This window comes from Vanacampus margaritifer, chromosome 5 (assembly GCF_051991255.1).
Source record: "Vanacampus margaritifer isolate UIUO_Vmar chromosome 5, RoL_Vmar_1.0, whole genome shotgun sequence".
NCBI classification, from domain to species: domain Eukaryota; kingdom Metazoa; phylum Chordata; class Actinopteri; order Syngnathiformes; family Syngnathidae; genus Vanacampus; species Vanacampus margaritifer.
Window position 1 is genome coordinate 22,078,811 of NC_135436.1, and position 15,010 is coordinate 22,093,820.

Consider the following 15,010-nt stretch of genomic DNA (forward strand, 5'->3'; position numbering starts at 1 on the left):
GCTTATTCGATCTATCCCCAGGTTTATACTCATAATTTTGGACACGCGTAGCTGTATGATAACCGCGTAGCCTTATTGGCCCAACATTTTTCTCCTCCAAAAACTTTCTTTTCAGTAATTTGTTTTATGCACACCCAATTCTGATTAGTATTGTATTTGTGGAATATGAATTAAGCAGCAAAATCAACCCTTTATTTTTTATCCATCTCCGGGGGCGACCATTTTGCCACTTGCTGTCGACTGAAAATGACATCAAAGTTGCTCAGGTAACGACCAATCACGGCTTAGCTTGCGAACGTCACGTAACCAAACTTAGAAATCAGGTGAGCCGTGATTGGTGGCTAGCTGAGCCTTGAGCAACTGTGATGTCATTTTCAGTGGCAAAATGGCCGCCCCCTGAGATGGATAAAAATGGGTTGATTTTGCTGCTTAACTCATTCACTCCCAGACATTTTCACTGAAGCAACCCCCTTTGCTCCTTGCTGTTTTACTGGAATATTGTGTTCTATTGCTATAAAAAAAAAAGGAACCGACCAAAAAAATGATTAGAGTCTCTTCTTTTATCAGGAAAAAAAAAAGTATATATTTTGTTTTGAAGCCATTAGAATATAGCTAAATTTCATAATTATTCACAAATCTGCGGAAAAGAGCTCTGTTTCAACATGGCCCTGGTTGATCTCTTATACTCTGCTGCCACCTGCTGGTCGTTTTTTACCTACCATTGCTTTAAGCTACCTCTTCAGGTCAGAGGCTGCATCAAAGCCTTCTGTATGCTCTCGCATTAAAAAAAAAACATAAAAAACGTATAAAAACGTTTTTGGGACCAGGGCAATATTTAAAATAGAACGTTTTTATACGTTGTTGGGATCAAATGAGTTAATGGATATGCCACAAACAATATTAATCAAAATACCATGTTTTGACTAGTGGGCTGCAAACAAAATTTTTTTGTAAAGAAAATGTTTGGGTTGACTTCGGTAATCTTATCCTCATTGTGAAAGTTTTATCACATTTCAGAGGTGTTAAAAATCGGCATTCGCTTTCAACCTGACGAGGTGACTCCCTCCATCGGCAAGTCTATCGCCGGTGCCCGCGATTGGTCAGCCCGCGCCGGCTCACCGCACTCCCACGGGTGCACACAGTCGGATCCGTGATTCATTTTGCGATGAGGAGGGAGTGAGGGTGGGGGGGGGGGGCAGAGAGTGAGAGAGAAGAAACAGCCGAGACCACTGGGAAATTATATGGAGGAGCAGCATGGTGGATGTGGAATTAAACGGCATAATTAATCAAGCACAAAAACAAGCACGTTGCTCATACATTTATTATTTGCATTTTTTTTTTTCCACTTGAGGGGAGGTAATCAGCACGTGTATATGTCGGCGCCCCTGATCCGCGTCACGTTGACCTCCAGCCCATGTGCCCGTCTCAAAGCAGTGACCCTACAAGCGCCAGTCCTGCCGAATCCTGCTGTTGTCTCTCCCTGCCCTTTAAATGAGGAAGTCTTCAAAATTGGGTTCACAACTCTGAGCGCTCGGTGGAATTGTTGCGCATTATGCAGCGTGTGCACTTGAGCCAACAAAGGGACATACTAACCACTTTGGAATAAAGAGATACTGCGGATATCACGGCACCAAAAAAAAAGTAGCGGCGTGGCTAAACAAGGCAGGACGCTTGCAGGTTATATGCCCTGGCGCTTTTATCAAAGTATCGATTGGCAAACTCTTGACTGACAAACGATGCTGATTGTCATGCAACCTTGTGGCACATTTTACCGGCTGACCTGATTTAAATGTTAATATCATTCTGCTTGTGCTTCTGTACAGAGAACAAAAGGTCATTTCCTTCTTTTTTTTTTTGTTTTTGTGTCGGCTCATCGAAGTCACACCCTTAATTTTCCCACCTGAGACGTCCATTTGTCACCACGCAAACACACTTTACCGAAAATGTATACTCAATGACGCTGTCTGAGACGGATTCATTTACCAATTTGTATCTGTGGGAAGCTTAATCGATCAACTTATGCAGCCAAATGTGTTTGTCACTAAAATCTGTACCAACATTGTAAATTGAGCCGAAGATAATGAGATGAATAAATGTACACATATACAGAAACTTGATTTACTAAATTTGAGTTTTTTTCTCACAAATTTGCCACTTTAAAATGTTGCAAAGATTTGACTTTTTTTTCTCGTAAAATTTTGAGTTTTTTCTCACAAATTTGTCACTTTATAACGTCGAAAAGATTTGACTTTTTTTTCTCGTAAAATTTTGATTTTTTTCGCAAAAATTTGCCACTTTATAATGTCGCAAATATATGGGCTTTTTTCTGTAAATTTGAGTTTTTTTCTCACAAATTTGCCACTTTAAAATGTTGTAAATATTTGAGTTTTTTTCTCGTAAAATTTTGATTTTTTTTTTTTCTCTCACAAATTTGCCACTTTATAATGTCGCAAATACTTGAGTTTTTTCCCCCTTAAAATTGTGATTTTTTTCTCACAAATTTGCCACTTTATAATGTTGAAAATATTTGAGTTTTTTCTTGTAAAATTGTTATTTTTTCTCTCACAAATTTGCCACTTTATAATGTCGCAAATATATGGGCTTTTTTCTGTAAATTTGAGTTTTTTTCTCACAAATTTGCCACTTTAAAATGTTGTAAATATTTGAGTTTTTTTTCTGTGAAATTGTGATTTTTCTCTCACAAATTTGCCACTTTAAAATGTTGCAAATATTTGAGTTTTTTTCTCGTGAAATTTTGAGTTTTTTCTCACAAATTAGTCACTTTATAATGTCGAAAATATTTGACTTTTTTTTCTCGTAAAATGTTGATTTTTTTTCGCGCAAATTTGCCACTTTATAATGTCGCAAATATATGGGCTTTTTTCTGTAAATTTGAGTTTTTTTCTCACAAATTTGCCACTTTAAAATGTTGTAAATATTTGAGTTTTTTTCTCGTAAAATTTTGATTTTTTTTTTTTCTCTCACAAATTTGCCACTTTATAATGTCGCAAATACTTGAGTTTTTTCCCCCTTAAAATTGTGATTTTTTTCTCACAAATTTGCCACTTTATAATGTTGCAAATATATGGACTTTTTTTCTGTAAATTTGAGTTTTTTTCTCACAAATTTGCCACTTCAAAATGTTGAAAATATTTGAGTTTTTTTCCTGTGAAATTGTGATTTTTTTTCTCACAAATTTGCCACTTTATAATGTCGCAAATATTAGAGTTTTTTTCTCGTAAATTTTTTTGTTTTTTTTCTTAGAACATTACCACCCTTCAAAAAATATATATTTATACGAGGCCTTAATAGCCCTCGTAATAATATATTTTACCGTAGTAAAATGATTTTTCATTTATTTATTGTGCAGCTCAACAGCATCAACATTCATCACATTCTTCAATCTACGGACCTTGGAACAGCGTTTCCAATCACAAGTTGCGTCTCGGTTTCAGTACGTAGCGAAACACTGTTTTGTTTTTGCCATCACTTATGTTCACCTCTGTGAACGTGTTCCCAGCTACCTTGTGTTTTTTTTTTAAACTTTGTTAATTTAGCTTTTTATCTTATTCCACTTTGTTCCTTTAAAATGAAAATCCATTTTTTAGTGCAATCCAGCCTTTTGCCTCCCTGCTTCCGCATCCTCAACCGCATGCATCCTTAAGAGTTAGCTTAATTGAAGACTCTTAATTATCCATAGGCGTAAATGTGAGTGTCAATGCTCATTTGTCGACATGTACCACACAATTGGCTGGGAGCCCGTTCAAGGTGGACCCAATAGCTCCAGCTCACATGTGACCCTAATGAGGACAAGCACAATAAAAAACGGACGGTAGTTGTCAGGGGACGCAGAACGTACTGAGCGTTTATTTAAAAGACAGCTTTTTGATTTTTTCTTGCGCTGCTGTCAACAGAGAAATAGTTCCACTGGATGTGCAACCGACTCATATGAGCAGCAGCCTCTTTTCCCGTGTCCTCTATGTCCTTGGTTTCTATCAATAATGCAGTGCAGTCTGAGGAGGAACTAGAGGGGGTCCTTGTTTTATGAGGGAGTTCTATTCTTATTAAGGCGGCAAAGTAACCAGAAAGTCGAAGCGCACTGTAGACAGTCTCATAGCTACGATACCACGGCAGTAAAGTCATTATTACAGTAAATATTTGCATTTAAAATAGTCGTCGGCCACAAACTTGCTGTGTTAGATTCATGATTGACAGCGTGAGAGTCTAGATAAGATGCCAAGGCACATGTCTGCCAGATGTCCCAAACCGCCTCCGACCCACTAGTCTAAATATGGTATTCTGGTTATTATTACGTTAGTGGAATATGAGTTAAGCAGCAAAATCCAATGGTTTTATCCATCTCAAGGGGCGGCTATTTTGCCACTTGCCGTCGACTGAAGATGACATCAATGCTGCACAGGTCTCAGGTAACAACCAATCACAGCTCAGCTTCAGAAAACAGGTGAGCTGTGATTGGTCGTTGCCTTTGCCCTGAGCAACTGTGATGTCATCTTCAGTGGACAGCAAGTGGCAAAATGACCGCCCGCTGACATGGATAAAAACGGCTGGATTTTGCGTCATAACTCATATTCCACAAATGTAATATTAATGAGAATGTCATGTTGATGACTAGTGAGGTCACATATAACATATTATTGTCAAGAAATGTTTAAAGTTGTCTACGGCCGCAAATTCATATGGTCACTGCATAGATCCAGCAAGGAAAACATTGAAGTGCTAACCATTGTAGCGCTAACCGCTGCGTCGCAATGCTGTTTCCCACCAGTACCAGAAACCAGCATCGGGTATAGCAACGTTTCAAGATTTGCGCATTTGAAGTGTTTTCGTTTAATAATGCCACAATTATTCACGAAAATTCTGTTGGGCTCAGTCCCTTTCCCTAATGATTGTATACAAGTAAGCAGTGCCATCTCACAACACTGATCCATTTTTTACTTGTGTATCAATAAATATAAGACATAAAGTCACTGATTAATCCCCATCATTGTATCGCATTTGCATAAATAAATGTCCTGGAAGAAGAGCTATTATGAGCAGCGGGCATAAACCCATCAAGCGAAGCAGCTCAATAGCAGCAGCTTGTTCCCGGAGCGTCGTCATCCATCCAGGTATCAATATGGAAATAGCACCACTATGGCCCAGACATGAATCAATGGCGCTCCCGCGGGTGAGGCCTGAGGAGAGAAGGGAGGAGGGGGAGGGCACCCGAAATCATCAATGAGACGGATCGGCCGGCGGTCAGGCTCGGACAGGCCGTATCGATAAGAGCATTTCCACCTGTAGAGGCCGGCCCGCATCACAATTCAAAAGGCGGCGCAGCTGCGCACTCCAAACCACGCAAAAGACACGCTTGAGCACGGCTACGTGCCTCCACTCGTCACGCTGGATCACCGTGTCGCTTTCCTTCCTTCTCAACGCTTCTTTTAAAGCCTTGGAGTAGATGTGGGGGGGGGGGGGGGGGGGCATCCACGTCAAAACTACCCAAGGGAAATGCACTGGGGCTACAATACACAATGTTTAAGGGGCAGAATGTTAGCATGGAGGAGCCATTTGGACTGCGTAGCACTTCCACCCGTTCCCTGCTTTGAAAGAACGCACTCGGTTAGCCGTTAGCAACAAGCTAATCGTTGCTCCAGCTCTCTCTCCAAGAGGTGTCAATGGGCTCTGACCCCTGTGAGAGCCAAGAGCAGAATGGACGCCGAATGGACGCCGAATGGACGCCGAATGGACGCCGAATGGACGCCGAATGGACGCCGAATGGACGCCGAATGGACGCCGAATGGACCCCAAGACACTTGATCTTTAGATGGTGAAGCATGTTCTACTCAGCAACTCCACAAAATAGCTTGTAAGGGTTCAAGTGAAAGTGTTGATGTGTTCGCTTGCAGTAGAGCGGCGTCACAGCGCATTCGAGAACTTAACATAATAACAGAAGTTTGCAAGTTACTTCTTGTTTAAAACCGGTGGGCAGTATTTTATTTTGAAATGGCTTGGTCAGAACCAACAAAAAGCCAAAAAAATGGTCACAATAACGCCTAGGGGTTAAAATTACGTTGCTCTTAATCTGGAAAGAACACGTCGATCGTTTCTGGTTCCTTTGTAGTAAAGTTGTGTCATTTATTTACAATGCGCATCCGTATTGAACTTAACAAAATAAAAGCATTCAACGTTGCGCAAAGAAGTACACCGTAGCACAATTTAGCAGTAATAAATTAAATAATGCATATATTTGTGGGGACTGGGGTCAAGTTGTATTTTACAATTTTAAATGTGCATAATTTCACAAGTTACTTCATGTTAAAAATTTGTCAGCTCTTGATATGAAAAGAAAAATCCACTGAGCTGTCACCATTGTCTCACAAATGCAATGATGCCATGTAGTGACAAAAAATTGACCAACACAAATAAGTCACACTCGTTTTCTTCTTACAGTACATATTTTTTACGTTTTTTTTTTTTACAGTACATATTTTTTTTTTTTAATTGTTATTGAATTGTAATGAAATTACTGTATCAATGACTAAAACAATTAAACCATATTTAAATTAGGGGGAAAATTGTACATTTAATTGTAAATTAAGATATAAAATCTGCGATTAATTGTCAGTTAATTTATATATATATATATATATATATATATATATATATATATATATATATATATATATATATATATATATGTGTGTGTGTGTGTGTGTGTATGTGTGTATGACGCAGTGTGACGGAGCTACAAAAGGGAGTACAGCAATAATGACACTGCAGAGATGCAAAATGGTAAGTGCCACTATGAAATTATGAGTCAACAGTTTAAGAATTAATCGCAAGGGGGAACGATGCTAATAGAACGTATGCTGATTTTGGTGTGCACAAGGGCTGACTTATAATTCGGCAAATACAGGCAAAAACTGCCCGAGGCTCCGAGATTACCAAGGCCAACAAGCATCTCATAAAAAAAAAAATGTTTCCATTTATAGCAATTATTATGGTTTTAGCCTTAAATCGCTCATTTAAAGACATCAACATGCTTAATCTATCATGATTGTTTTGAGTGCTCCCCCTCACTTCTCATGCAATGGACTATTCCGTCCTTTTATTGAGCAGGTGGAGATTTGATTCAGGAAAATAATTCAAAAAATCTCATCTAATTTAGGGGAGCGGGAACACATCTATAAGCCAGGTGGATTTTTTCTGTTTTTTAGCTGTTTTTGTTTCCTTTTTTTTGTTTTTTTTGTATAGTCAATTCACAACATTAACAAAAATATGGGATACATCTCTCCTGTTCGCAAACACAGAGGAGACGGATCAGTTTTTAAAGTGTTTCTTAAAAACAATTTTTCTCCTTGGTGCTCCCTCACCAAGAATTACAAAACTTTGTCTTTGATTTTTTTCTTTTCTACTCTGGCAGTTAGTGTTTTATTGGTTTTATATGGTTTGCTTTTATCTGCTGAAATGTTACTTAGTTTGATATCCTGTGTGTTCTAAATGATTTTTCAAGGGCTCTTTGGACAACCCTGTTGTTTTCAAATGGGTTCTATAAATTAATTTGGATTTAATTTAGTTGAACTAGAATGTTTTGATAGCAAAAAATAAACACAAGCCTCAGCTAACGTTAGCTAGCTGTTGATTAAAAAAAAAACATTAAGATGTTAATAAAACAGGTAATTGGCGGTAAAAAAAATTATTTTACTTTCTTACATAAGTACAGTTTTGTTTTGTTTTTTACTTAGAGATATTTGACTCATTTAGCAATTTCCAGCAGTAAAAAGTTAATATTTTGTCTAGAATTAATTTGTTAATAATTTCATTATTTCTCATGTACAATCAATACCTTTAAAAACACATTTTGCCACTTGTTATCGACCAAAAACGACAGGGCTTAGATAACAACCAATCATGGCTCAGTTTGTGAATGTCACATGACCAAACCCTCTGAGGACACGTGATGTCATTTTTAGCCGATAACAAATGTTTTTAAAGGTCATAATTGTACATGAAAAAATACTTAAGTTATCAAATTAAAAATAAATTCTAGATAAAATATTAACTTTTTATTGCTTTTGCTTTTAATTGTCACTTTATTTCTGACACAAGTCCTGTTGTGACCACTGCGAATGAACTTGTCTTTTACTTTCCCCACCTTTTGAAGTTAGTCGAAGCGTAGTGGAGGAGCACCGAGGCCTCGTCGTCCTCTCATCGCGTCCCCTCGCCGACCGGGCCGACTCACTTCCGCATCTTTGAGCTGATCAATGAGCTTCAGTTTGCGGCTATCGCCTGGATGACAAAGCGACCTGAGAGCAGGTACAAGTAGACAATAGTAAACAGCACTGTTGTAGCCGTGTGGGACGAGGGAGACCCCTGGTGGACGAATATGACATTACATCAGGGCACTTTTTTAGGTACACCCGGCAGTGTGCAAATGAAGCGAGCGTATTTTATGAAGAAATGCAGCATTTCAAAAACTACAAGCTAAAATCTTATTTAAACTTTTAAAAAGGGATTCATTCTTAAAATTTATATTTTACTTTGTGTGTGTGTGTTTTTTTTTTTTAGGTATGACTACTACTTTAAGTACAATTCTAAAAACTTCACATAAAAATACTACGATATTAATGTATATTTTCTAATTCTTCTACCATATTACTCAAATTGTTTAATTGAATTATATTTTGAGATTTTTTATTATTATTTTTTTTACAAAATTGCGGTCGATTCAATGCATACTGTACATATTGTAATTATTATACATTAATGTAATTATACAAACTTTTTAAATAAAAAAACATTCAAACTAAATGGTTCTTATGATTGTTTTAACAATTTATTCTTCCATTCATTGAGATTTTGAATTATTGTTTTACTTGCTTTGTATGACCTTGAGTTTTTACAAGCGTGCCTACAAATAAAATGCAGTATCATTCTTAATCATCCACCGATTTTCTATAGTGCAGAACGGTCAAATTGTTTACATATCAAGGACTGTGTTACATTGATGTGAATGAGCTGTAGAGCTTGTCCTAATATTTTGTCCCAATCATGTACTCTTAAATTGCACAACCAAAATATAAATAACCTATATTAGAAACCCTTCCCTGTATAATGTAGTAGTTTGACACAAAATTAATATCTCAAAAGTGAGCAGTATATAATGGAACTATCCTTTTTTTGTTTTTGGTTTACACTTTAATTGCTATTTAAAATAACAAATTTATATTTAATGTCAATTTTGAGTTTTTATTTTAGATTTTTACTGTTTTTCTCAACACAGATTTTTTAAAATTAATTTATTTATTTTTTAACTGTACCCAGTAAAATTCCCAGTATGTAACATTTGTGACATCGTATTCCTGTGATACCTCATTTGTATCGATTCCAAATGAAGACTGCATTCTCCAGTCTATCCATTGCAACACCTTAAAGGTTAAAGTTGAAGGTTCGTGTGTCCCGTGTGCACGCCGGTCTGCCCTTTTCACGTGCCAGGATGGAGAGAGCGGAAAAGACGAAGCACAAAGGTCACACGCATGGATTTCCTTTGCAGCAACTCAATGAAAAGGGCAGACGAGGGCACCGCCAAATGGCAGCCAGGCCTTCACGTCGGCCGCGCGTGGGGGAAACCGAGAGTCCTCACGTCACCCTAAACTGGCAGTCACCGGGGGACACCCTCTCCATATGCATGAATGAGGGTCACGTGGGCTTGGCTGCTTGCTAACAAGGTATAGAAAATTTAGGAAGCAACTGTTAGGTTACTAGAAATGATAATATTTGTGCTAGCTAATACTATTAGTGAGCCTCGTGGATTTGGTTTGCTTGTTGACCAATTTGACTGATTCATGATTGTTATAGATGCATTTTGTTGATACTATTTGATGACTATTCGTGGTTGCAAACTATATTGAATGTGTGACCCAAGTGCTTGGCTGCCATCTTGTGGTATGCATAAGCAATTACAAGCTCATTCCTCATTTGTTTTTTCAGAACAACCGATGTTGTTTTAGCCATCAAAAAAGGCAATAAATTGGACCTTGATTTGTTTTTAACGTTATTGGATTTTCATATTTAAACATAACGAGACACAAAGGCACCTTTGTACAAGATTTCATTTATTAACTATGATACAGATCACATAAGGCCTTGCTGTATACACCATTCCCACCGAGACAAATGACCAGACTCAGCAAATTGACATGTTATCTTTTAAGTTTACAGTACTTCATTACTTGTTTTTTTCCTCCCATTATGACCCCACCCCACAAAACAGTTCATATTATCTCTTAAATAGTGAGAGTGGTGAAGCCCTCCTCTTCCTTAGCTAGGAAGAATTCATGCACTATAGTGGGCATCAAAAGAAAAGAAAACATTTGTATTTAGTATTAACAAAAAAAGAACCCCCCCTATCACCACCGACTAAAGGGCAAAATGTTAGACCCTGGCCCACCCCATCATAAAAAAAAAAAACATTTTGTATACCTTTTTTTTTCTTGTTTTCATTTTAACTTGACATCTGTCAACATTGTTTGCGGGGTTAAAGTCACATTTGTTTTGTTGTTTTTATATTCAATTGTTCTGCACAGTCACCTTTTTTTGTCCAGTTTTTGGCTGCCTCGCACTCATTTCAACACACGGATTCACGCACACCCAGTGGTCGACATTCTCTCTCTCCCGAGTAATCATCTTGTTCCTAATAATGTGGATGAGCAAACAGGCTTACCCGGCGGGGGCAGTGAGCATGAGGGGGGCTGCATTCCTCGCCGTCACCTTTGTTTGGATCACGATGCTGTCTGGACGTCTGCCACGAACAGCTCGTCTCTAACATACGCTCCGAATTCCAGCACACACACCTACACTCGACACACACATACACAATAAAATGGCGTACATAGGTAGTGTCGTGTGATAAAAGCTCCTCTAAAAGAGTTCAGTGATTGTTTAAAAGGCTTGCGGGCCACTCGAGGACGATTCGGGGATTATGGATCCTCCGGGCCCCCGTCTTGCCCCGGTTTCTACGGTAACAGCAGGCCGCGGAAGGGAATTTGGGATGCTCCGTTCAGGTCGTGCTGACGGATGAATGGACAGTCTGTCCCTGTCTCTATTGGCAAAAAAACAAGCAGAGCCATTCGGAAGGGGAGCAACAAGAGGGTGTAGTGGCAGAGCGGCGCCAGTAGGGGCAGTGTGGCAAAATTCGCAGTGGCACATGATGAGGCTAGCAAGGATTTAAGACCACAATGACAAGGAAAATTACCAGAAAAGTTTTCTATTTTTTTCTTTCTGTTCTTCTAATTATGTAATATAATTTCTTTGAATAATTTTCTCAAAATATTACAAAGAAAGTGTAATTTTATGGGAATATTGGGTAAAAGTAATCTTGTTTTTTCTTCTGATGTCAAATGCTTTGTCGTCAACTTGTATACAAACATTAAGTCGGAATACTGCAAGACAAAAGTTGTGATACTGTGAGGAAAAAAGGTTGCAAAAAAAAATGGTGATACTACAATAAAAAAAAATACATTAACACTGTGTTCACAAAATCACATCTTTTTTTCTTCTTCAGGAATTAAGATGTATGAAAAATCACTTTATTCTCATAAAATTAAAATGTTAGTCTTGTCAAATTGTGTTTTCTTGAAACAAATGAACTAATATGAGTTTTTTTTCTACAAATAATTTTTTTTGTTGCAATATTGCAACTTTCTCTAGAAAGCTTGCAACTTTATTATTGTGATGCTACTAATGTATTCTGGTATTTGTCTGCTTTTTTTTTTTTTACCGCATGTGGTCCTTATATGGTCTTTAATCCTTGTTCATCATTTCATAAGAAAAGAGTCAATTCCTTAGCTTTGTGTACTGTAGCAGGTGCATGCCGATCAATATTCTTACTATAAATTCCCTTATGGTCAATTATGTTTTTTTTTTTTTTTTTTAAGGTCCAATAAGGAGAGAAGCAATTACTGCAGTGTGGCCTCATGCTTTGGGGGGTTTGAGCTAAATGAAAGGGAAATGGTCAAATTTCACTTAATTAGTCCAAATATTTATCAATTCGAACGAGATAACCTGGTGTATCCATTTGGCGTGCTGTGAGATCTTCCCTAATATAAAATATGTGCCTTGGTTAAAAAAAAGGTTGGGAAACGCCGCCTGTGACAACACAAAGCCGTATTTTAAAAAAAAAAAAAGAAAAGAAAGAAAAAAGCAGCAGTGAAAGTGGCGCAACGCCCATGTAGTGGCTGCAATACCCCGATTGCTCCTCTAGATGTCAGTGGTGTGCTCCCAAAAGAATGAGTGAGAGTGATGTCACACCTCCAATATAAAAAAAAATGCCTTGAAAGTGCTCAGAAAAGTGCTTTTTCAACAAGGTCCTTAATATGAAAACTGCAGCAATGACTCACACACACAACAGTCAAAAAGAACACACACACACACACACACACACACTGCACAGATTGACTGACTGGCAATGGAAAGGGGCGGTAACTTGAGGTGTGGGCTGACTAAAAAAACCTTTATTGGCAACTTTATAATGCAGCTCCCATCCAGATAAAATGAGCGTACAGTAGACTGAACGGCAAGGGCGTGAGTGCAGACATGCTCCTTTGCCCCAATCTGCCGATCCGGTCGGTTGACTTTTTTTTTTTCTCTCTCTACAGTGCTTGGCAAAGAGCCTTGAGTGAAACCGTCTTCGTGTGCATATGTAGAGGCAAGAATTTGAGTGAACAAATGTGTGCAGAGGGGCTCGTAGGTTAAAAAAAAAAAAATGGGCGGAGGGGCTGCTAATGTGTTGCCGTTCTTCCTGTGTGACACCGACTAAAAGGTTCTGGCAACATGTCACTCTCCATTGCAGTGTTGTTCTCAGTTGAAGTGACACCCAGAGGGAGAAAAAGGGAATTGAAGTGGGGCTAAGTTGGGCCTCTGTATACAAGCACAGGAGGCTCACACGCCCTCTCCCAAAGCATCTTGCTGTTCATACTGTACATCCCTCAATGTCCTCTTTCCACTTCCTGTCCCTGTTTCACCTTCTCCCATTCCTTTGTCCAAATCTCTTTCCGAGGCGCTTTCTCTTTTTTTAATTTTTTTTTATTTTATAAAGGCTCCCTTGATCCCTTGGTGGTTCACAGCGTGTGTTGTTCCGTAGGTGGGTGATGTGGGTGGAGAGAGGGCGGTAGCAGTGCGGGGAGGGGCAACTGGGGAGTGGGCGGCGGAGAGTGGGGCGGAGACTGGTGGTGGTGGTGGAGGTGGTGGTGGTGGATGGGAGGACCGTAGTGCGGGATGACGGGAGGGGTCGGCGGGAGGACGTAAGTTGTCGGAGGGGATGGCGCCGGCGAGGAGGAGTAGCCGCCGGCCATGCACGAGTACGCCGAGGTGCCCCCGCCGTAGGGGAGCATGGAGGTGGGCGAACCCGGGAGGCCGTCGGCCAGCGGTTGGTTGTAGAAGAAGTACGCACACTGGTGGATGAAGCTCTCGATGATTGTCTGGTAGGTGCGCGTGGCGGTCAGAGCGTCCATGGTGGTGAAGTCGGGACGCATCAGCGTGGGCCAGAAGCAGATGGACAGGTTCTCGCTGGTCATCAGGTTCAGCTTGCTGTGCTGGCTTACCCTGCGGAGCACAGTCACACGGTTCATTTGGGGATTCATAACTTTCAGGCTGATGTGCCATGAGAGGTTAGCAGATGTGCTGCGGGAAATGATCCATTTTCATTTCAATAGACAGAAAACTTTTACTACTAAGGATGATTGATGCAGCTTTTTTTTCATACCGATACCAAGTACAGATAGTTACCGTACTTTTAATTCATAAGACAGCACTATTTTTTACATGATTCTCGAGCTTAAAGATTTTTCCACCACTCATCGAGACCATGAGCTCTAACTAAGAAAAACAGCATTACAAGTGTATGCATTTAAATTCAGTAGATGGGTTTAAAAAATTATTCATCAATCTGTATTTGCCTTGAAGCAATCTTATGCCCACCACTACCATAAAACCAAAAAAACTAACAGCTCATCGCAAAACATCTGCCAGTGATTAAAGTGCGATGCGCCAATGCTAATAGCACGGGTCATCAAAACATCACAGGACCCTTCTGGTAAGGACTGCAAATAATGACGCCAGGCGGATTTCATTTCATTCTTCTGTGAGCAGCCACAGCAACTGTGTCCTTCGACGTAGCTAATCTTGAGTCACCCCCAATGTCCCACCACACTCAGAGCAAATGCGCATGCATATGGACCACAAAAATGTCCCTGACAAATATGTCTAATGACTCCTGTCTGGGGATGTTTAACAACAACAACAGCAGCAGTGCAGTCCAGCCCGGCTCTCCACAATACAATTTGGAAGATGAAACTCTTATCTGGCTTGACAGCCGCCAAGAAATTCACCAAATAAGATGAACATGACAAATAACAGTGCTGCATACTGACATTATTTGTAAACAAGAAGCAGATAAGGATGCTCTCTATTGTGTCGTTCTTTTTACCATTTTTGACACTGGAAATGCTTACATGTCTCCCCTATAATGAACTGAAGTTGGTGAAAATGGTGCGTAGGAAAACGTCAGCAAATCTACAATATGGCTGAAAGTATTGACACAGGAGTATGATGCAAATTTTGCACTGTACAGCCCTCTACTTGGTTGATTTTCCACTTCAAAGTTGTACTTCTACACAATTTGGCACATACCAAAAGGTTCTCCAAAACAGCCATGGAAGATATTCACAATATATGACAACAACTGACACCAAAAACTAATGGTTAAAAATCGTGCAGTATAGCTAGACAGCAAGAAGTTCAACCAAACAAGATAATTTCGCCGAACGAAAGTCTGCTAGCTTCATGCTAACATCGAATGCAAAACATTTAAAAATCGCTGCCCGCAGCTACAGCGCTACTTTGACTCATTATTCATTCTATTATGACGTGTCTGCAAATAACAGTGTGTAAACGCTACCTATGGATGAAATCAATCTCACTCACATACAGTGTCAATTTGCTAAATACG

The 15,010-nt window shown here is 39.3% G+C and overlaps 1 protein-coding gene across 1 annotated transcript in view; it reads right to left on the reverse strand.

Moving 5' to 3' along the window:
• Window positions 1–10,097: 10,097 nt before the first annotated feature.
• arhgap35a (Rho GTPase activating protein 35a) overlaps window positions 10,098–15,010 on the reverse strand; it is a 68,570-nt gene continuing 63,657 nt past the window's right edge. The window contains exon 7 of the mRNA XM_077565728.1: window positions 10,098–13,605. Coding sequence (XP_077421854.1) covers window positions 13,122–13,605 — 484 coding nt within the window. The 3' untranslated portion in view covers window positions 10,098–13,121. The remainder of the gene's footprint in view (window positions 13,606–15,010) is intronic.